At 36.8% G+C, this 22853-nt stretch overlaps 1 protein-coding gene and 1 pseudogene across 1 annotated transcript in view; one reads left to right on the top strand and one right to left on the bottom strand.

Moving 5' to 3' along the window:
* The window catches only part of tmem67 (transmembrane protein 67), a 43476-nt gene that overhangs the window by 8438 nt on the left and 12185 nt on the right, over positions 1 to 22853 (top strand). Inside the window, exons 4-12 of the mRNA XM_053612151.1 lie at positions 4783 to 4882; positions 4968 to 5034; positions 5191 to 5262; positions 5357 to 5419; positions 13308 to 13459; positions 17543 to 17651; positions 20427 to 20513; positions 21133 to 21198; positions 21270 to 21426. Coding sequence (XP_053468126.1) covers positions 4783 to 4882; positions 4968 to 5034; positions 5191 to 5262; positions 5357 to 5419; positions 13308 to 13459; positions 17543 to 17651; positions 20427 to 20513; positions 21133 to 21198; positions 21270 to 21426 — 873 coding nt within the window. The remainder of the gene's footprint in view (positions 1 to 4782; positions 4883 to 4967; positions 5035 to 5190; positions 5263 to 5356; positions 5420 to 13307; positions 13460 to 17542; positions 17652 to 20426; positions 20514 to 21132; positions 21199 to 21269; positions 21427 to 22853) is intronic.
* Positions 14233 to 17430, bottom strand: LOC128599774 (cytochrome c oxidase subunit 6B1-like; annotated as a pseudogene).

Here is a 22853-nt window from a genome sequence, read left to right on the forward strand (position 1 = left end):
ATCCACTTCAAATTTGCATGCATGATGTATTTTGATGTGCATACAAATATGGAAAAAAAACATATGTATTCATGAGCATAAATAAAGATTTTTTTTAATTGATCGGGAAAAACAAAATGGGTGTATATTTGGACACCATAGATAACCAACATTAGTATTTTGTTGCAAAGCTGTTGTTGGTAAATTACAGCCGTGTGACATCTATGATAAGATGTAATTAGCTTTTTTGTAGGATTGTGGTTCAATTTTTTCCCATTCCTCTTGGCAAATCATCTTCAATTCCTCAAGGTTACAAGTGTCCCTTTGATGGACAATCTGGAGAAATTGGTACTACAGTGTATATAAAAAGTCTCCACACCCCTGTTAAAATGGCAGTTTTTTTCTGATGTAAAAAAACCCCCATTCAACTAAGCTTAACCATGTCCGAATCCTTTTCACCTTTATTGTGAAATTGCAATCAAAATCAAATGAAAAACAATCACAAATGTTTTAGGGAAAACAGCTGTTCCTATAGGATGTTCCTGACATCTTCTTGGTAACATCTAACTGGAAAAGTCATGAGCTGCGAAGAACTTACAAAGCAAGAACGGGATCTCATTGTTGAAAAAGATCAATTAGCAGAGGGTTACAAAAATGTCCAAGGCAGTGGATGTAACATGGAACACTGTAAAGACAATAATGAACAAGTGAAGTAAATATGGAATGACAGTGACACTACTAAGAGCAGGACATCCATCTAAAATGTATGAGAAAATCAGGAGAAAACTGGTCAGGGAAGCTGCCAATAGGCCTACAGCAACATTAAAATAAATGCAGCAATTTCTGGCAAGTACTGGTTGCTCCTACATATGACAACAATCTCCCGAATTCTTCATATGTCTGGGTTCTGGTGTAGGGTGGCAAGACAGAAGCCTTTTTTAAGAAAAAATGCAGCCAAGCCCTGCTAGCGTTCGCAAAAAAATACATCCAAACTGCCATAACCATATGGAATAATGTGTTATGGTCTGATGAGACCATAAAAACATATTGACCATAATATCAAAAGTTATGTTTGGTGCAAAAACCCCCTACAGCACATCACCAAAAGAACACCATCCCCATGGTGAATCATGGAGGCTGCAGCATGATGTGTTGTGGCTTCTTTTCTTCAGCTAGAACTGGGGCTTTAATCAGGGTGGAGGGAATAATGAATAGCTCCAAATACCATTCAATTTTGGTACAAAACCTTAAGTTTTCTGCTAAAACGCTTAAGATGAAGAGGAATTCCCCTTTCAGCATGACAATGACTCGAAGCATACTTCCAGATCAACAAAGGAATGGCTTCACCAAAACAAGTTCAAGGTTTTGGAATGGCTCAGACAGAGTCCAGATCTAAATGCATCGAAAAATCTGTGGGGTGACCTGACGAGGGCTGTACACAGGAGACCCCCAGCCAATCTAAAAGATTTAGAATGCTTTTGCAAGGAAGAAGGCCTTCTTATGTTATTTTGGCTGTATGGTTTGGAGTTGTTGTCTTATTGAAACATCCATCTTTTCTCCAGATTCAGTTTCTTGGCGGATGGGTTCAAATTCTTTTCTAAGATGTCCCAGTACGTTGCTCCATTCATGTCTACTTCAATGATCTGTAAAGTCCAAATACCACTTGCAGAGAAGCAGCTCATGATGCTTATATAATGCTTCCACCTCTGTGGATATGGTGTTCTAGGATTCGTATGAACAACCATATGTCTGAATACCTTTTTCCCCCATCAATTTTGTTTTTTAACTTTGTTTATGATTATGAATACATATATTCATATTTACAAGTACAAACTCTTAAAATTATGTTTGAAGTTAAAAAGGCATACATTTGAAGTAGATGCATATGCATTGGAAGTATATTAAAATAACAAAGTCAAAAGCATCCGAATACTTATTTCCCCTCACTCTAAATGCAGGGGGGCCAAAATTTGTGACCGTAATGGATTTTCAACTGCAGGTTGAATCTTTTGCATGTTCATATTCCAAACATGAAATTCTTAGTTTGAAAGACAATGCCAGGCATTGAACATGTTTCCCAGAATTATCTTTGGGGAGTCAGACCAACATTTCAAGGTTAGATGACTCCTTTTCCTTTGCTGTGTTATTCTATTTGTAATGCCTAGAGTGTTCTTTGAACACACTGGTTTCTGGTGGCCATTGAACCTGAATGACCTCAACACGCAACAATAACACTGAAATGATTCTTCGTGGTATCAATATCTTTAGACTCCACCTCTCATCTCTTAGTCTAGTACTAAAATACTTGTTCATGCCTTGGTCACTTCAAGTCTAGAATTAATAGCAATGGGCCTCATTTATTAAACTTGTGTAAATGTTTGCTTAAGCCAAACCAAAGTAAATAATGTCAGATTTTCAAAAGTTTTAGAAAAGATGATTTTCTTCATAGTCCTATGTGTATGTTGATGAATGTTAATCACTTGCAAATTACTAGGTGCATGCATAGCACATCTATTTTGGTGACGCCCACTAAACTCCCTAAAAGGCAAACAGCAAAAATTGCTTTCTCAGAGGTAGAATTGGACGTTATTTTGACTCTGTGCCAATTAAATATATTTTATTTAGCCACATAACAACAAAAACAAAATCTGGCCTAACCTTCAGCCAGGTTACTTGCACAAGTGGGATTAGCCCCTGGGATTGATGAACTGGTTGAGCACCATGACCATGCAATCTAAGAGACACTCCTGAACCTAGGTCTAGGACACAAGTCTTGTGTGCTCTCAGATGGAAACTGGTTCATGAATTATATACATTACATCACTACCCTACAATTTGCTGCCTGGTTCCAAGAGTACTAACCTACCCACAGCACCTGCTAGACAGCAGAAAGTTTCCATCTTCATTGAAGGTGTATGTGGCAGCCATTGTAGTGCATCATAGCACCATGGATGGTATCTCACTAGGGGCTCATAAATTGTCACAGACCTTCTGAAGGAAGCAGGGCACCTTTGGCAGCCACCCAAGAGCCCAGTGTGGGATCTCAGCTTTGTACTGTAGCCTCCCTCCACTTATGAGCTCATCCAGGACACAGAATTGAAATACATTCCTCTAAAGTCTGGCTTTTTGATTTTTTTTGGTATCAATTGAGCAAAATCAGTGGAAGAACTACGTGCCTCTGTGACAAGCCTTTGTGGCTGGGTTGATACATGACTTCATGGTTGAGCCTGGGGTTTTTACCCAAAGTCATATAACCTATTTTTATTAACCAATTGCTTGACCTCGCAGACTTCCACAAAGATTCATCTTCGGATTGTCCCTTGTAATGCCCAGTATGTGCCCATTGGTACTTATTGTACCATTTTGACTAACAGATCAACTCTTTATATGCCACCTAGGGAAGATACAAGAAGCTCCCCTTTATAAACAGAGACTGGCACACAGTCTGGTGGATGACGTCACCTTGGCCTTCAGGCAGGTCGGACGACCGGCTTGTACCGGGGCACGCTATTCTATGAAGAACCTTTCCTATTTATGAGTATTACTTAAAAGTGTGCCACTTCAGGAAAGCAATACTGCTGCTGCTTTTGCGTCAGAGTGTACCTTCTGCACGTTCTACAAGGTTAACATCACTCTTCCGAATGCCATGAGTGCGGTGGTTATTTCTGAACACCTTTCTACTTAGTCCTGAGGTGGATCGGTACCTCCTGACATTGCAGCATGGATTATCCAGGTGATTTTAACTCTCCCTGGTGTTTTGGGGGATGAAATAGAAGTTCCCCTCTCATTCAGAACCAGTACCGATCTGGCAGGAGCTCAGCAACAAGGAATGATTTCCATATGACAACATTATTTACAGTATTTCAAATATATCTATAGGAAATCTGGGATGATAAAAATATTTTTTAAAAACCTAAAATGCTGTGGAATGACATCACCTGAAAGTAAGAATAGGAGATGTAATTGTTATACAGGAGAACAAGAATAAAGGGGCCCCAACAACAGTTGCACTGATAAGGCAGAGGGTAAATACACACACACGTGCACAGGGATAAGGTTGAAGGCATGAATCTGACCAAAAAACACGTAGAGTAAACATAGGGTCCCACAGGTTTACAGTAAAGATAATGTTAGAATGTTCACTCACCCATGGTAGAACAAGTCTCAAGAGTAAATAGAGGAAATGGGTCATGGGGGCAAGTAATAGACTCCTCAATGTCATGACATGGAAAGCAAACCAAGGTGAAGATAATGGAAAATTTTCAGCAGTGCTAAGTGAAAAACCTAAGAGCTCCTGGATATAATGGAATTTGTGCAGCTGGGGTACGTGTAGATAATTCTGGTTGGATGTAAGCTAAAGGGGCAGATGTGTGATTGGATAGAGGTAGAAACATGCACAAGATACCCTGATTTTGTTTGCTGTCTTGTTTGACTGCTAATAAACCTAACTCTTCTGAATCCAATCTTCGTGAACTCGGCTTTTATTCCTTTTGAATGTGATCTAGATCTGTTAGACTAATCTTATGGTTTGAATCTGTGAGCTAGCTGGGTCAATGTAGGAAGGAGGAGTAGAATCCACTGCGTTATGTTATACAGACGTTTCATAGCTTGGTTCATGTTCTCACCATGCATGTGGTATCTACGCCTGATCGTTATCCGGTGTCCCTAGAAAGATTTGCTGTTATATGAAAATAATCAGCTTCGAGGTGATAATTACACCACCCTATTATTCCCTCTTTTCCTGTAACATCACACACTGTCATGTTTTATTCCTTAAATATTTGCCACTCTGTCTTTTATCAGTGGAAAGAAATGCAGATGGAACCCCTCTCGAAGAAGCCCTATGTGAGTTGTGTAATGGAACAGATCCAGCTTTTTCTTCCCCAGACATGAAAGGCAACAGGTGGTCATTCTCTCTCTCTCTCTCTCTCTCGCTCTCTCTCTCTTTGTCTGTGTATACTGTATATTTATTTTGCCTGTATGCGTAGATGTGTGAGATGTCAGGACTCCTTCATCAACACATCTCAGTCCTGCACATGTGGCTCTAACATTCTGGTAAGAAAATGAATGTGCGGTATACTTTGGTGACGTATTGTATAAGCTACAATAATGTACATGCTCCAGTTTATTTACTTTATGTAGCATTTATATAGCTAGATTAATTTTTTTATTTTGCAGTTTTAATGTGTGAAACATACTTATGTATTACAGGCTGGAGGAATGTGTTTCCCTCCCAACACCCTGCCCCCTATGGTTGTTTCCACAGTCAACTTTGCTCAGTTGGTAAGTACTTGATCTGACGTTAAACTGCTGCATAAGCAGGAGTGCTCTGTCATCTCTAATGTCATACATTCATTTCTTATATTCTGTCGTTAAGGGCCTGTCTGTTACTTCTGCCTGGTTCTCTCACTTCCTGTATTCGTCTGCAGCTGCATGTCTGGTAGGTATAGATACACACACGCACACGTGCGCGCGCACACACGCACACACCTACTCGCTCACTCGCATTTTTTTAACCTTCCAAATTGTGATGAGTTTTATTTTTGCAATGTCTGTTTTTTTTATATATATATTTGATAAACCAGGAAAAAAATTGTTCTCAAAATTTTAATACTAAAAATAAAATAGATTTCAAATACTTAAGAAAAAAAAGTATTCAGTGATATTAGCCTTATTTCAGTGCCCCCAGGTCTTCAGTTAAAGGAACTATTTGAGAGAACAGATTGTGCTTCTCTGGAGGGATGCTTATAACCACATCCTTCCTGCTGCTTTCATTGTTTAAAATATACTGCTTTTCACATACTGCTTCATTTATTTCCCTGATATCATAACATTACTTCAGAGATGAATTTCTGTCATTTTTGTGCCCTAGAGAGAAATAGTTTGTATATAATGTAACCTTATTTTTGACAGGTATAGGTCAAAGGTCAAAAAGATACATATTCTTACTCTCTATATCTAGGTCAAAGGTCATGATCATAAAATATATTTATAGTTATGTTAAATCGGGATCACATACATTCCTGACACAAATGTTACCATACATGGTACAGCCATATGTATTTCAGACACCCACACACGTTGCACACATGTTCTTTCTTTTCACATAGAATATGAAACACTCTGAGGTAGGTCATAAAAATATATATAGTTATGTTAAATCGGGTTCCCATCTATTCCTGACACAAATGTTACTATATATGGAATGGCCATGTAGGTTCCCATCCGTTACGGATAAACACAGACACACGTTGCACACATGTTCTTTCTAACACTCTGAGGTAGATCATAAAAAATATATAGTTATGTTAAATCGGGTTCCCATACATTCCAGACACAAATGTTACCGTACATGGTATGGCCATGTGTATTACACACACACATCCAAACAAAAATATGACACACACAAACACACTTTATTTTCACACTATTTAAAAGGAATTTAAGTGTTATGTACTAAATTACCATAATTATGAACACAAGTTGTTAAGTTGACAATCATTTTTAAAATTACATTTCTCCATTTAGATTGTCTGCAGTAGAATGCAGTCTTTTAAACCAGGAAAAATGACTGCCTTTAAGTTGTATAACAATAGTAAGTAAAATCCAGTGTGATTTACATTACAAATCTCATACGTAACATCTCTGCAGGATTTAAAGACGTTAAAGCACTGAATGAAATGAGCAATATAGACAAAAAAGAAACACTCTGTGTCTACTACTGCTAAATATGACTAGCATTAGCTACGTGTAGTAGTGCAAAATAGTCCATCAAATGTATTAGCAGGTGTAGCCTATACACGAGTCCACTATTGGTCATATCACAATTGAGAACATGCCCCAAATTCATTGCTTTAGTTGAATTTAATTGTAAGTGAAATGATCCTCACATTGTAATGTCCTTAGTATTTGTTCAGTCTACAGGTCCTCTAACACTCTGTTAAATGAATAAATGTAAATGTACTACAACGTAAATTTTGTTTTAAATCAATTAATGCAGAAATTACACACAATATTAAGTTGATGTAATTATCAACATTATTATGTCAACACAACTCATCAAAATAATGTGTACAACTTTAAATATTTAATTAATTCAGTAAATTAGAATTTTTATCTTGCAACCACACATTAAATTTAGATTGTGGGGTTTGTTTTGTATAGCTCCGCTGTTAGAAAATACATGATGGTTGAATGTGAACATAAATGAGCAGAATGTAAGCTTGTGAAATAAATGAAACTTTATTGATTGAACTTTTGAGAAATTGGCATGAGTTTGAATAAAAATTTACTGAAATAAATACTCAAACATTGATATACCCGAAGAAATGTAAAAAAAAAAAAAAAAAAAAAAAGTTTTTACATACCTTCTAAATAGGTCCCTTTAGGAGGTAAACGTTTTAAAGACGGTGTTTTATAAGAAACGCGCGTATCACATGCCTTCTAAACCTAACCCTTTAGGATGTAAAATGTTTAAAGTGTTGCTTAAAAGAATCGAGAGTTTTGTTTAAACTAGAAGACACATTTTTCGGGCGATGTCTTGTAGGCCTATACACACTGTCCTACACATGTGTTTTCCCGGGGTGACAGTTCTGTAGATAGTGTAAATTTTACATTTATGAGCTCTGGTGACAGTGTCTGAAGTGTGTGGGTGTGCGTGTGTGTGTGTGGGTGTGTTAGAGAGCGAGAGAGAGAGTCATGTGTTTCCTTGGGGTTTGCTGACCAGAATGCTTACAGTGTGTTTATGTTAATGAATTAAGGGACAAGTCGTGTGTTTCAGGGTTTTACGATCCCTACCAATGTGTACATTTGTGGTTTAAGTGAATCTTTGTTTCTGAAATTACTTCTGTGGTAATTATCAGTTTGTGTAACTAATCTATCAGAAAATACTAGACCTGGTGACTGAATGTGGTAGATGTATTAGAATTGTGGCAATGTTATGCATGTGTAGCTCCCTATGTGTATGATCTATGTGTAATCCTTCTGTCAAGAAATGAACAGACTGAGGTTTGTGAAATAATTGAACTATTTATTGGCTACGTTGTTGAGAAAAACATTGTGATGTGTAAAACATTTCTACAGTCCTTCAAGGCTGTATGATGTCGTTGTTCTCTTTTACTGAAAGAAAGGTCAAAACCATCGGTGTTATTCGTTGTGGAGACTGAAGTGACAATATGTCTGAAGAAAATGAAAATATGTATTACATATCCTACCTTCTAACCAGGTTATTTTAAGGGTGAAAAATCCTTTTTTAAAGACGGTGTTTTAAAAGAATCGTGCATTTTGTTTAAACTATAAACAAGATTTCAGAAAATGGTTCGCCAACGAGGATACTTACACAGAACTGTCGCTAAATACATAAGCTTTTGTCTATGCTTTGACATCCCATGTCCCAGCAGTACATTTATGACCTCTGGTGACCATGTGGGTGTGCGGGGGTGGGTGTGTGTGAGAGAGAGAGAGAGAGAGAGAGAGAGAGAGAGACACACACAGGTGTTCTTTTGGGGGTTTCGCTGACCAGAATTCTTACAAATGTGTTTGTTAACGAATTAAAGGGAGTCGTGTGTCTCAGTGTTAAAATAATGGTTAAGACGTTGTAGTTAAAACACAGAAGAAACTCTGCAACTATCTGTTACAATGTCTGCTCCAAGAAATCCTAATACCCTTAGAAGATTGCTGTGTATTCACCAACAAGAGGATCTGTTGAAATGAGAGAGGATCTGACTTTTGCTCCAAAAAAAACCCCAAAAAACCAAGAGGTTAGTTTGACAATTTATTAATGAAAGTAATGTAAAGACATTGTTGTTTAACCTTGAGCAGGGCGTCAACAACTCCAAAGATCATGTCTTAAGTCTGAGGGTTTAGTTAGGAGGTAGAAAAACATTTAAAGATGGTGTTTTAAAAGAAACAAGTGTTTCATCCTTAATGGTAAAAAAGAAAAATGGTTGTACTCCAATATGAAATAAAACGGTGGAGACACACTGAGTACATTTCTGTTCCACAGTCTATAAGGATCCCAAAACTTCATGTAGTGTGAAAAATATATACATCCTTCGTGACTGTTACTTAAGGTTTAAACATTTTTATTTTGTGATGGCAGCAAGACAAAACGGTTGTGCATTTGGTATCTGGTGATTTTAGAATTAGGCCCCAAATGTCAAATATGTTTTGTGTATGGCTTTGTCAGGCAAAGATCACGATAGTATGGAAAAAGAGTATACAAGAGTAATTGGGGTGATCTAATGCTTAGGACTTGTACAGTACTTCAACTCAGGAACGTCCCACCATGGCGTTCAGAGAGGCGTTATCTAAGGTACACGTATATATAATGTAGATCAGATCACCAGTCTGTCTTTACCCACTCCTGCTCTGCAGTCAAAATGATTAATGTTTATTTCCTTGTAGGGGTTTATGACCGGGAGCAGTCATATACACTACAAGCCAAAGTTATAGAAGCAGTCGAGTTATTTTAAAAGGTTCTACTAGACATTTAGTGTAAACTAGTGTAAAAAAAAAAAAAAAAATCTCTGAAATATTTCAGTGAAAATGGCTGAAAATTTTTTTTTTTACATTTCTTCGGGTATATCAATGTTTTAGAGTATTTATTTCAGTAAATTTTTATTCAAACTCATGCCAATTTCTCAAAAGTGCAATCAATAAAGTTTCATTTATTTCACAAGCTTACATTCTGCTCATTTATGTTCACATTCAACCATCATGTATTTTCTAACAGCGGAGCTATACAAAACAAACCCCACAATCTAAATTTAATGTGTGGTTGCAAGATAAAAATTCTAATTTACTGAATTAATTAAATATTTAAAGTTGTACACATTATTTTGATGAGTTGTGTTGACATAATAATGTTGATAATTACATCAACTTAATATTGTGTGTAATTTCTGCATTAATTGATTTAAAACAAAATTTACGTTGTAGTACATTTACATTTATTCATTTAACAGAGTGTTAGAGGACCTGTAGACTGAACAAATACTAAGGACATTACAATGTGAGTATCATTTCACTTACAATTAAATTCTACTAAAGCAATGAATTTGGGGCATGTTCTCAATTGTGATATGACCAATAGTGGACTCGTGTATAGGCTACACCTGCTAATACATTTGATGGACTATTTTGCACTACTACACGTAGCTAATGCTAGTCATATTTAGCAGTAGTAGACACAGAGTGTTTCTTTTTTGTCTATATTGCTCATTTCATTCAGTGCTTTAACGTCTTTAAATCCTGCAGAGATGTTACGTATGAGATTTGTAATGTAAATCACACTAGATTTTACTTACTATTGTTATACAACTTAAAGGCAGTCATTTTTCCTGGTTTAAAAGACTGCATTCTACTGCAGACAATCTAGATGGAGAAACGTAATTTTAAAAATGATTGTCAACTTAACAACTTGTGTTCATAATTATGGTAATTTAGTACATAACACTTAAATTCCTTTTAAATAATGTGAAAATAAAGTGTGTTTGTGTGTGTCATATTTTTGTTTGGATGTGTGTGTGTAATACACATGGCCATACCATGTACATTTGTGTCTGGAATGTATGGGAACCCGATTTAACATAACTATATATTTTTTATGATCTACCTCAGAGTGTTAGAAAGAACATGTGTGCAACGTGTGTCTGTGTTTATCCGTAACGGATGGGAACCTACTTGGCCATTCCATGTATAGTAACATTTGTGTCAGGAATGGATGGGAACCCAATTTAACATAACTATATATATTTTTATGACCTACCTCAGAGTGTTAGAAAGAACATGTGAAACGTGTGTGGGTGTCTGGAATACATATGGCCGTACCATATATGGTAACGTTTGTGTCAGGAATGTATGTGATCCAGATTTAACATAACTATATATATTTTTATGACCTACCTCAGAGTGTTAGAAAGAACATGTGCAATGTGTGTGGAATACATATGGCCGTACCAGGTATGGTAACGTTTGTGTCAGGAATGTATGTAATCCCGATTTAACATAACTATAAATATATTTTATGACCTACCACAGAGTGTTAGAAAGAACATGTGTGCAACGTGTGTGGGTGGAATACATATGGCCGTACCAGGTATGGTAACGTTTGTGTCAGGAATGTATGTGATCCAGATTTAACATAACTATATATATTTTTATGACCTACCTCAGAGTGTTTCATATTCTATGTGAAAAGAAAGAACATGTGTGCAATGTGTGTGGGTGTCTGGAATACATATGGCCGTACCAGGTATGGTAACATTTGTGTCAGGAATGTATGTGATCCCGATTTAACATAACTATAAATATATTTTATGATCATGACCTTTGACCTAGATATAGAGAGTAAGAATATGTATCTTTTTGACCTTTGACCTATACCTGTCAAAAATAAGGTTACATTATATACAAACTATTTCTCTCTTGCCCTTGTACAGTGCTGTAAAAAAGTATTTGCCCCTGTCATGATTTCTTCTGTTTTTGTGTAAATCTCAGACTAAATTCTTTCAGAAATTAAAACAAAATCTTAGATAAACCAAAGGCAACCTGAGTAAAAACAAAATACAGTTTTTAAATGATAATGTTATTTATTGAAGCAAAAAAAAGGTATCCAATACCAACTGGGCCTGCAATTACAAATCTATGAAATTGCATTCATCATGGGGCTCAGCTGGACTAGACAGCCGCAACCAGGCCTGATTACTGCAAACCCTGTTCAATCAAATCGACACTTAAATAGAACTTTTTCAACATCATGACGGTGATTAAAAGGTCTTACCCAGTAACACACTATGGCAAAGTTGAAAGAAATTCCAGAAATGATGAGGAATTGAAAATTTCTGAAAATTGAAAAGGATTGAAATACAGTGCTGTGAAAAAGTATGTGGGCCCCATCCTAATTTCTTCTGTTTTTTGTTTATATCTCAAAATAAATTGTTGTCGATCTTCAAATTAAATACAACATAAAACGATACAGTTTTCATTTATTTTTTAAATTTTTATTTAAGCAGCAAAATTTATCCAGCTTTACTGTTGGATGACTTTTTTTTTTTTAATTTGCTTCAATAGTAATAATAATAAAAAAAAACCCTCTATTGTGTGTTTATTCAGGTCGCCTTTGTTTTATGTTGTAATTTATTTGAAAATCTGAAACAATTTATTTTGAGATACGAGAAGCTGCATTTAAAGTTTGTGGTCTGGGAAGTATGCTGTATGGTTTTCTCAGTTTTAGAGAGAACCTGCCAACCCTCATGCCTTTTAATATGGTTAGCTATTAGGCCATTTCCATTCCTTCATGCATACATACATTTTCATGAGCATTTTCTGGGGCCTAAAAAGTTCTTGAGGCTAAAATTAGCTCCTAACTGGAGGTTTGTGAGAATCTCATTTTCCGACTCTTATTTTCAGTTTTTTTTTCCCCCCACCGGTAACTCAAAAAACATTTTAGCAATAAAAGCAGGCCCTAAACCTGCACTCCTTTGTTACTCACCCTACGTTCACACAAATAACAAGGTACTCATGTCTCTAGTAGTTTGTCTCTACTTGCAGGTTGTAGTAGTTTCTTGTAGTTTGACTGCTACTGTTGTTACTCATGGACATACACTGCCCAGCGTTGAAATTTTTTACTTTTTTATTCCATGGAGAAACAGTAGTAGCTACTGTTGTTTAAAAGTTTACATGTTATGTGTTAGGCTTTGTGCTAGTTATATTTGTAGATTGGGAAAGCAAGCTAACTCTATTACATATACATCTATCTGCAATCACCAGAGGCACCATTAATCTCTTCTACTTCCTTTCAATCTTTATTTTTCTTCATAATGTCTTGGTACACATTTAATGAAAGGTTGTATATAACAGAATAAGATGAAACGACGATTATACGATTTTCTTCCAGTTTTGTATGGGGCCACAGTTGTATGATTGATCCACAGAATTATTCAATGCGCTCATTTGGATTTGTCACTTTACCAAATCATACCTAATTTGCACAGAATTGAGAAAATCATATTTCATGCTTTGTTTGTGATGTTGTTGGCATGAAGCTTGCTGCTGTTGTATAAATTGTGATTCTTTATTGCTCACATATATAGAAAATAAATGTACAAGTCATATCTGTGTACCTAGTAACCATCGTCCATAATACCAGGGTCTCTTAAGTGACATTTAGGAGAACAGCTCCAGCTCATGTTCTACAAATGCAAAATGCTCTCTGAAACATGGAGATAAATTCACTTTTGAAATGACTGACTTGTCGTCACTTGTGTAAGTGTGTTTGCATGTGTATGCTTGACTGGATTAACATTGGGTTTTCCCTTGTCTCGTAGTTGTTCACTAATCGGACAGCATGCCAGGCTCTGGGGAACATGTGTGTGATGAACATGCAGTCAAGCACTATCAGCACCGATGCCTGCGGCCTGTACTACACTATCTACAGAGCAACAGCGGCTCAGGGCAACAACCAGGACAACCCATACTGGTACACACATATGCAAACAGAGAAATTAATCCACCACTCTCCAAATATCTGACTCGTCTCTTCAACTTTAGTAACCACTTTATCCTGATCAGGGTTGCAATGAATCCAGAGTCTATCCCCGTGAGCCAGGTGGGTGAATTTTCCCAGGGTGGAACACCAGGCCATCGCAGATCATATTCACACACTCATTCACACCTAGGGGCAATTTAGAGTATGCGGTCTTCCTACCTGCATGTTTTTTTCACCATGGAAGTAAAAAGGAGAATCAAACTTTTAGTTAAAATGTTGGAAACATCATATCTCAGTGTTCAATCAAAGATTTAATACACCCAGTTTTATAATACTAAGCTTTCCGCTGGAAAGTGACGTTACTGCATCTGAGGCATTAATTAAGCAATTATTCTGCTACCGCAGGAAAACCCCTTTTATATTTACTTGTCAGTGGTTTAATAGTACTTTAAAGTATTAGCTTTTACAGTATATTTATTTGTCTAACTTTCTATTACTTTGATCTACTCAAACCATTATTAATACAACTTATTCATTATTTACTGTGTCGTATCACTGAGTACTTTAAGGATAAAACAATTACAAATGTTTATTATACTACATCCAAGACTACAAGTAGAACATGGATACTAATTTATAATTAATGTGTAAAAGTTACACAATCAATGGGATGAATGGAACAGACCCGTAGCCTGAAACTGAGAGATTGATGTAGTCTCTCTGGAGATCTGATGTTAGATTCTCCCAAGATCTTTTAAGTTCCCCCAATTTATGGGTGTGGGAAATGATGTAGGGATTTAGAATAATAAAATATAAAGAATTAAAATTTCACCTCACATTTGAAAACGGCTGAATGTAAGGGAGACTGTAAGGTGTACTGTTTGAGCAGTATGTGTGTGTGCAGGAGAACGAGAGCAGAGGGGCCCCATGACAGATGTACTGATAAGAGGACACACACACATGAGCAGTCAATCTAATAAGAGAACACACACACACAGAAACTAGTTTAAAGTAAGATTTGTGCATTGACAAAAAGATACACAAAAGAACATTACATTTTTTTATACAAGAAATGGTTTCACACAAGATTTCATAGGACACATCATTTTCTTGTTAACCTTCCAGGGAATCTGCGTGGCTTAGAAGGGTACCTGGGAGTCTGTGTACCTGAACACTTTAAAGCATGTTTGAGTAGATGCATCAGTTCTTTCCTTCTTCATGGGAGGCCAATTCTGGGGATTCCCAGAATTCCTCTTGGAAGAACCAGGATTGATGGTGTTTGACCTTACTTCTAGCCACAGATAAAACACATGGAACATGAAAAACTGTTAAGAATACGAGTCTGACCAAAGACACATAGTAATATAAATAGAGGTCCCATAAGTACACAGCACAGAAACAGATAATATGGAAAATCCACTTACCCACTTGTGGTGCAGGCACACAGCAGAAAAGCAGCTGTTTTAGAAAAGCTAATTCACTCATTCGTGGTGGAAAAGGCCTCAAGGGTAAATGAAGAGAACGTGAATGGTACGAGAACATATAGGCCCCTTAGTGTAATGACGCAAGTGACGTAAGAAACAAACCAGGAAAAACATCATGGGAAATGCAGGGCTGCACTAAATAAGTACACTTAAGGTCTGATGGAGATAATGGGAAATTATGCAACTGGGATACATGTGGAAGATTGTGATTGGATGTGCAAAAAGGGGAACCATGTGTGATTGATTAAAGTTGGATATGTTGCCATGCATGAAATGTATATAAGGACATTGTAACCAACGGAACCTCAGTGCAAGCTTCATCTTGTGCTCCTGGTATCAGCCATTTTATTTGCTGATTGTTCATCTGAATCCAGTCTTCATGAGTTCAGCTGTTTTATTTATCCAAAGCATACAGCAAAGGAAATTCAATTGGTTTCAGAGAAAAAAAATAAAGGTGTTAGAATGGCCCAGTCTATCACCTGACTGGAATCCAATTGAACAAGATTTAAAGACAATACGTTTAGAAAAATGGGTCGAAATCACACCGGAATACTGCGGCCCATTAATATCTTCATACAGGAAGCATCTTGATGCTGTCATTACAAACAAAGGCTTCTCCACTAAGTATTAAATATATTTCAGTTAGCATGTTCAATACTTTTTTCCTGTGTCATTCCACTTTATTACTCATAACTTCATTTATGGACTTTAATGTTGTGAATTCTTTATATTTCCGGATTTCTTGAGTTAATATTGATGTCTGGTGAAATTTTCATATGAATAGCCTCATTGGAAATATATTTACTGAAAAATCACCCTGTTTTGAAATCCCCACATTGTTCAACATGAAATTAGGATTAGACTGATAACAAAGGAATATTTTGGTTAGACACAATGTAAATGAGGAGATTTAATTCCCATGGTCTCTCTGACCCACACTCCTGAACATTTTAATCAAATCGCATTACTTTAATTTTTTACTTTTAATTCATACATTTATCAATTAAACAATAACTCGCTAACATCCTGAGGGTGCCAACTGTTATATAACACCTTTTCTGCATCATCACATAAAGATCCACACCACCCTTGCATGCCAAAATCACTCCTGGATTCCATTGCATTGCATTACACTTATTTATTTTAATTAATGTTTCTGTGTCAGTATAAGACACGACAATGAACCCAAAGTACCAAGACCCAAATATGGATGCATTTAAATAATAAATATCATGGATTGTCCAGTTTCAGTTGTCTACAATGACACACCGATGTATTATGATATACTTGTTACTTTGTCAGGTATATGTGAAATATGATTTATACAGCATTTTTATTTCATATCATTCAATTTCTTGAATGATAATATAGCTACAGTGTAGCCACGGGTGTATGTATGTATGTATGTATGTATGTGTGTGTATGTACATGGGTGTGTGTGTGTGTGTGTGTGTGTGTGTGTGTGTGTGTGTGATGACAAAGTTAAATGTTGACATTACTGCCAAAATGAAGCTTCTCTTTTTTTTGTGTAGGGACGGATGGTCCATTATCTGGGTGACCTCATGTCGCCCATGCCTTCTTTATGACCCCAGAGAGAGCAATTCACTTCTCCTAGAGATAAGGAAGTGAAAATACATCCTTCCTTTTTTGTCAGTGCTGTTCTCTGTCTGTGCTGATCCAAAACTGTGACATGGGCCTCTCACTGGTCATTAGCGTCGTATATTAGTAGATTACCAAAGTACTCACATACACCAGACGTTAAAGATTTGTGGGAATTTTCCAGTTCTGTCTTCCTGCTGACCATGGTCATTGCTGTTAGCTCAAGCTAATCTGCTAGTGACAAAGACAGAGTGACAAAACCGAACAGTGTGATCCACTGAAAGTTGTGGGTCGAAGGTCACAAGATGTCATGACTAGTTCACCCTTCATGCACTCAAACTAAGCATAGTGAACATGTTTAAGAAATGAGGTAATCTATTAAAAAAAAAAAAAAAGACGGTTCAGCCACAATCTGTTTAGATCTTTCCATGAAAGCTTCCATCCTGAATCTGTCCATCCCACTTCTCAACCCAAATGATATGGGAACAGGCTCTTGTAAACCCTCTGATACTGTACCATTCACAGGGATTGAGGTCCTGTCCTTTTTCTGACACTGTCTTATTACACCTATGAAATTCAAGCTAGTTCTGGTATGGAAGCAGTTCCATGTCTGGTTGGTGTTGGGAAATCGGGAATTGAACAGAGCAGTTCTTTAACTCTTAATCTTGTCTTCAATTACCTCACTGACCAAAACTCAGTGACAGATCCACAACCAATGTGTCTTTAGCGAAGGATCCCCTTGAAAGAGTCAGGAGAAATGTGTTTTTAAACTTACTTTTTCAGAGGTAGGAATGTGTGGTTGTTGAAAGTTAAATGTTTAACACCTCACATATATGCAGGCATATCAAAAGCTCCGATACTCCGTATTGTTGCACCCATTTCTTCATCTTATTTGAGACTGTTGATGAAAGTTCTGATAATCAGTGCTTGCATTTTGTGGCACAAAAAAATGTTGGATTTTGAATTTTGTGTTTGTGTGTTGCACCTACAGGAGGATTAACCTGCCCTGGTTGTATTATGGAGAACAGCCAGGATTGGCATCAAGAGTTCTGCAGACTGAACCACTACCTGTAGGCTTCAGCTTTAAAGGCACAAACAAGGTAGGCATGTATTTGTTGTGTACTGTATGTTCATGTATGCTTTTGCACTTTTTCCTGAGACAATTTGAGCTATCTGAAATTGATTTAATTTGGCATGGTGGAATGCCTTTATTGCATGACATTTTGATTGATGTTTTATTGTAGTTTGTGTCCACCTGACCATCACACCCATATGTTGTTCTTCCCCAAACTGTTGCCACAAAGTTGGAAGCACGCAATTGTATATGATGTCTTTGCATGCTGTAGCATTACAATTTCCCTTCACCGGAACTAAGAGGCCCAAACATGTTCCAGCATGGCAGTGCCCCTGTGCACAAAGCAAGCTCCATATAGACATGATTTGTCTAGTTTGGAGTGGGAGAACTTGAGTGTCCTGCAGAGAGCCCTGATCTCAACCCCACTGAACACGTTTGGGATGAACTTGAATGCCGACTGCATCCCCAGGCCTCCTCACCGACATTGGTGCCTGACCTCACTAATGCGCTTCTGGCTAAATGAGCACAAATCCCCACAGCCACACTACGAAATCTAATGGAAAGCCTTCCCAGAAGAGTGGAGATTGTTATATCAGCAAAAGGGAACATGTAATGGGATGTTCAGAAAGCACATATGGGTGTGATGGTCAAGTGTCCACAAACTTTTGGCCATATAGCATATTTGTGATACCGATTTTCAATGTTCATTCTTCACTTGTCTTCAGAGAGAGAGAGACTCTCCTTTTCTGATATCATGATTTATTATTCATTACAACATTTAATTACATTTTTGGAGAATTATGACAGGGCATTTTTATGACAGTATTAACATGCACAATGCTGAGGATAATGCTAATTAGGCAGGTTTTGTGCCTACGATTAGATTTTTTATAATCACATTAATCAGTGTTTGAAACAAAATTGCAATGCAGTGTTCTTCATTGTAATGGAAAGATTTAATGTTTGATGTTCATTCATCTTCAGTAACCACTTTATACCAGTCAGGCTACCTGTGACGCGTTTGAGATTGCTTTTGTTAACAAAATTGAGGAAAAATAGGGGTCAGTGGTCATTAAGACATTGGACTGTTGATCGGAAGGTCGTAAATTCAAATCCCAGCCGTTCCAAGCTGCCATTGCTGGTCCCTTGAGCAAGGCCCTTAACCCTCAACTGCTCAGTTGTATAAATTAGATAAATGTAAGTCGCCCTGGATAAGTGACTCTGTTTTGTTTTTTTTTTCTTTGTTTTTTTTTAAAGACTCGAAATAAACAGGGGGTATGGTGGATCAGTGGTTAGCGTGTTTGCCTCGCACCTCCGGTGTGCATGGAGCTTGCATGTTCTCCCTGTACTTCAGGGGTTTCCTCCAGGTACTCCGGTTTCCTCCCCCAGTCCAAAGATATACGTTGTAGGCTGATTAACATTTCCAGATTGTCTGTATCGTGTGGATGGGTGTGTGAATGTGTGTGTGTGTGATTGTGCTCTGCGATGAGTTGGCACCAGGGTGTCCCCTGCCTTGTACCCCGAGCGCCCTGGGTCCCCCACAACCCTGTGTATAAGCGGCATGGAAAATGGATGGATGAATGGAAATAAACCTAAAACAAAGAAAGCAAATGTCATAGTGTAATATATATTCAATATTCAGTAATCAGCAATATTTCTAAGTCACAATTAAAATTTTGATTGACCATGTTAAATCTTTTATACAAAGAGTCAGATTTTCCTTGAGCCGTATCGCTTCCATTGAAGCACATGTTCAGATAGCACAGCAGTCAATTTGATCTAACATGGATCGTCAGGTTTTACACAAACTTGTGGAGTGCATTCCATCTCAAGTTTATGTTGTCATTAAAGCAAAAGAGGGAGGTATGAAATACTAAGAAATTCTGAAATTAATCTAAATATTTCTAAGATTCTACTGAAGTGTCTTTCCCCCGATGATCATTTTTAAAAAATAAAATTAGAAGCAGTAGGCATAGATGCATAATGGGTTAGAAAGCAATTTAGCAATTAAAACATCATCTTTACTGGTTTTACAGCAGCATTTATCAAACAGGCTCCTCATTTACCTAACATGACCTCTTAAAATTTTTCAGCTATAGCATAATCTGGTGGGTTTATGGGTTTTCCCCCACCCGCCACTTGAAAAACCATTTGCTCTCTTTATCACAACTCGTCTTTTTAATCCGCACACAAGCTTGGGTAATTCTTTTCCGGTGTTTGGGTGTTTTTTTTTTCTTTTCTTTTCAACAACAACAAAAAATTTTACATGAATTTTGAAAATATTTGAAAAAAAACAGCTAATGGGAAACCCCATGATGTCATTTTCTGTCATTAATGAAATATCCGCCTGTAGAAAATCCTTTTTCCATTTCAGTCTCAAATATAGAAAGCTTGCGGTTTGGAACAGTATTAGATGCTAGCAGAGATATCTTCCATATCTGATGGAAAAAATGATCTAATGTCTGTAATTTATTGTAGAATTTAATCTGATATGTTAATGATCCAATTTTAGACTAGAAGCCTGCTTTTTGTGACCGTTACTTCTCATGTGGTTTGTATTTTATTTCACTAGATTAGAATAACAGAATAACAAAAGAATAACAAAAAAAAACAATAGGCCTCTATTTTTTAATTTTTTTTTTATAGAGGAATTAAAAGACCTTCTTTTCACTCTTGTATGGTCCTAACACATGTTAATTCTTTGCAATGCTTTCAGTAATATAGTTCATTATTTTGTGTTTAGGATGAACTAATGAAATAATTGAAATATTTCCTTGTGTGTTTGTGTGTGTCCCCGCAGAACACAAACATACAGCTGCGGGCTGCAGTGTACACCGTTCGAGGAGAGTTTATAAGATGGGAGAATGTAGGCAGAAGCAACCTGCAGGTAAACCAGCGCTGTGGTTTATACACACCTCGTGAATTGAAGATTTCAGGCAAACCACTGATTTGAGAATGACAAAATAAAGCGAAAGCCACAAGACAATGTATGAGGAAATATGTTCAGCGGTAAAGCTGCGGTTCGTTCATATTGGCTCTTTCTCACTTGAAGTTTTTTTTATTTTCATTTGTAAAAATTTGAATGTGCAGCCCAGAAAATTGACTTAAGTATATGTATAACTGGTCTCTGACTGCTCCACATTGATATTGACTTAATATTTGTACTTCAGTTGGCAGTTTATTTTGCAAACTCTGAATATGAGTTTATGCCAATATGCCCAATATGCAACTAACTATTTGCTGTATGATATTTTTATCCATTTAATTCAGGCCTAATAGGGAGCCATTTAGTATTCCACTTTTGTTTAAGAAAGTTTAGTTATGTGATATGATGAGAGATGAGAGAAACTATATACTATAAATTTTGTCTTTCCATCTCAATTTATGCCTTTTGATGTATGATAAACATCTAATGGTAAATCCTCATGTAAATTTGCTTATTCTGATACTAAGTGCTTTAATGGCTTCATGGGAATTTATTTATTTACTTATTTATGTATTTGCAGCTTTGTCCAGATACCTTAACTAGACAGCAGGCTGCTTTCACATTTGGGACGGCCTACAATCAAAATGTGAGTACCGCACGTGCATGTGTATGCAGTTAGGAGTATGTGTTTTTGCCGCTCACGTTCTTTCTTCTCAGTGTGTCCTCTCAGTGTCGGATCTCCTGGCTGCTTATTCGGAGCCTCTGTTTTATGACATCTTCCTGGTGCAGCAGAACACTGCGGGAGATGAGCGCCTCCTCGCTGTGCCCATTCTCAACCTCATTCTGCAGTTCAATGGCCAGTTTGTCAACCAAGGTAACATATAATAGAGCTACAATTTCGATGTTACGAGGCATTAATGTTGGAAAGGCAATATATTATGAACAATGCTCCAGATTGTAATGTTCAGAGTTTTAAGGTTCAGTACGGCATTAGTGACATTCCAAGAGCAAAGCACAAAAGTGAGCCGTCATTTATTTTTATGCACCACAAATTCCTCAACTTAGCAGGTATAAAGCAGGTTCCCTCTATTTTTCTTCATTTAAAGTTTTAAAAAGGGCTCTTTTTACTTTAGCATTTAATAATGCTGTCATTTTAATAACACTTTCATCTTTTTACAAATATATATATGTATGTATGTATGTATGTGTATGTATATATATATATATATATATATATATATATATATATATATATATATATATATATATATATATATATATATATATATATATAATATATATATATATATATATATATATATATATATAAAAAAAATATATATATTAGAAGCCTTTACTTTCATTATTACTTTTATTTTTCTCTTTGATTTAGTTTTGGCCAATTCCCACCCACCAGCCAGCTCTCCCCTATCCCCTGTCATATGACCGCTACCAATCCTGAATGGAGATGGCTATCGTGTTTCCTCTGACTTACATACGAAGTCGTCAAACACATTTTTTTGAACTGCTGCTTATTCGATCACAAAAGAGTAATCACGAAAGTGTGATCCGCCCCCCTTCTGCATGAATGAGCTCACAGATGCCCATGTTTGATTTGTGCTGCTGTAAATTGATAAGGGAGAGAGAGTATGTAAAATTGGTGCAGCCAATTTGGCTCTCTTGGACCCCTGGCCACGGATGGCTGCGGCATTGTTGGGATTCGAAACTTGCGATTTCCGGACGCTTTTCTGTTGCACCCTTTATTATATTATCTTTACGCTGAGTTTATGTTTTGTCAAAACAGGCTACCTTACTTTTTAAAGAGTGCCTCAGGTTAAAATCTGAGCAAAATTCTTTGATTATAGTTCTAGATTTTTTCCTTCCACCCTCCAGCCACTAGCTAGTTCTCCCAGAAGCTCATATGAGACAGCATCTTAATCAGAGACAACTCAGCAAAATTACCAGTGTTGATTTAACACCCACAGTGTTGAATTTACACCCTACAGTGTTTCTATAAGTCCATTGGACTCAAATAAGCACTCTGGGTGTTAATTCAACGCTAGGGATTTTACTGTGAATGCTTATCTTGGTGAACAAATTTTATATGGATGAAATTATGGATGAACTACACTTACTAAAAGTGAGCTGTAACCATACCAACATGAGTGCTTGGTCAGCTTATCCTTTAAACTGTTGGTATGTTTTCTTTACAGAAGAGTGCATGAAATTAACCAAACCATGGGCATTCTTTTATTAGTCTAGCTCATGCATGCACATTACATGACCTTATGTTACTATCTT

The sequence above is a fragment of the Ictalurus furcatus genome, chromosome 23 (assembly GCF_023375685.1).
Source record: "Ictalurus furcatus strain D&B chromosome 23, Billie_1.0, whole genome shotgun sequence".
Taxonomy (NCBI): domain Eukaryota; kingdom Metazoa; phylum Chordata; class Actinopteri; order Siluriformes; family Ictaluridae; genus Ictalurus; species Ictalurus furcatus.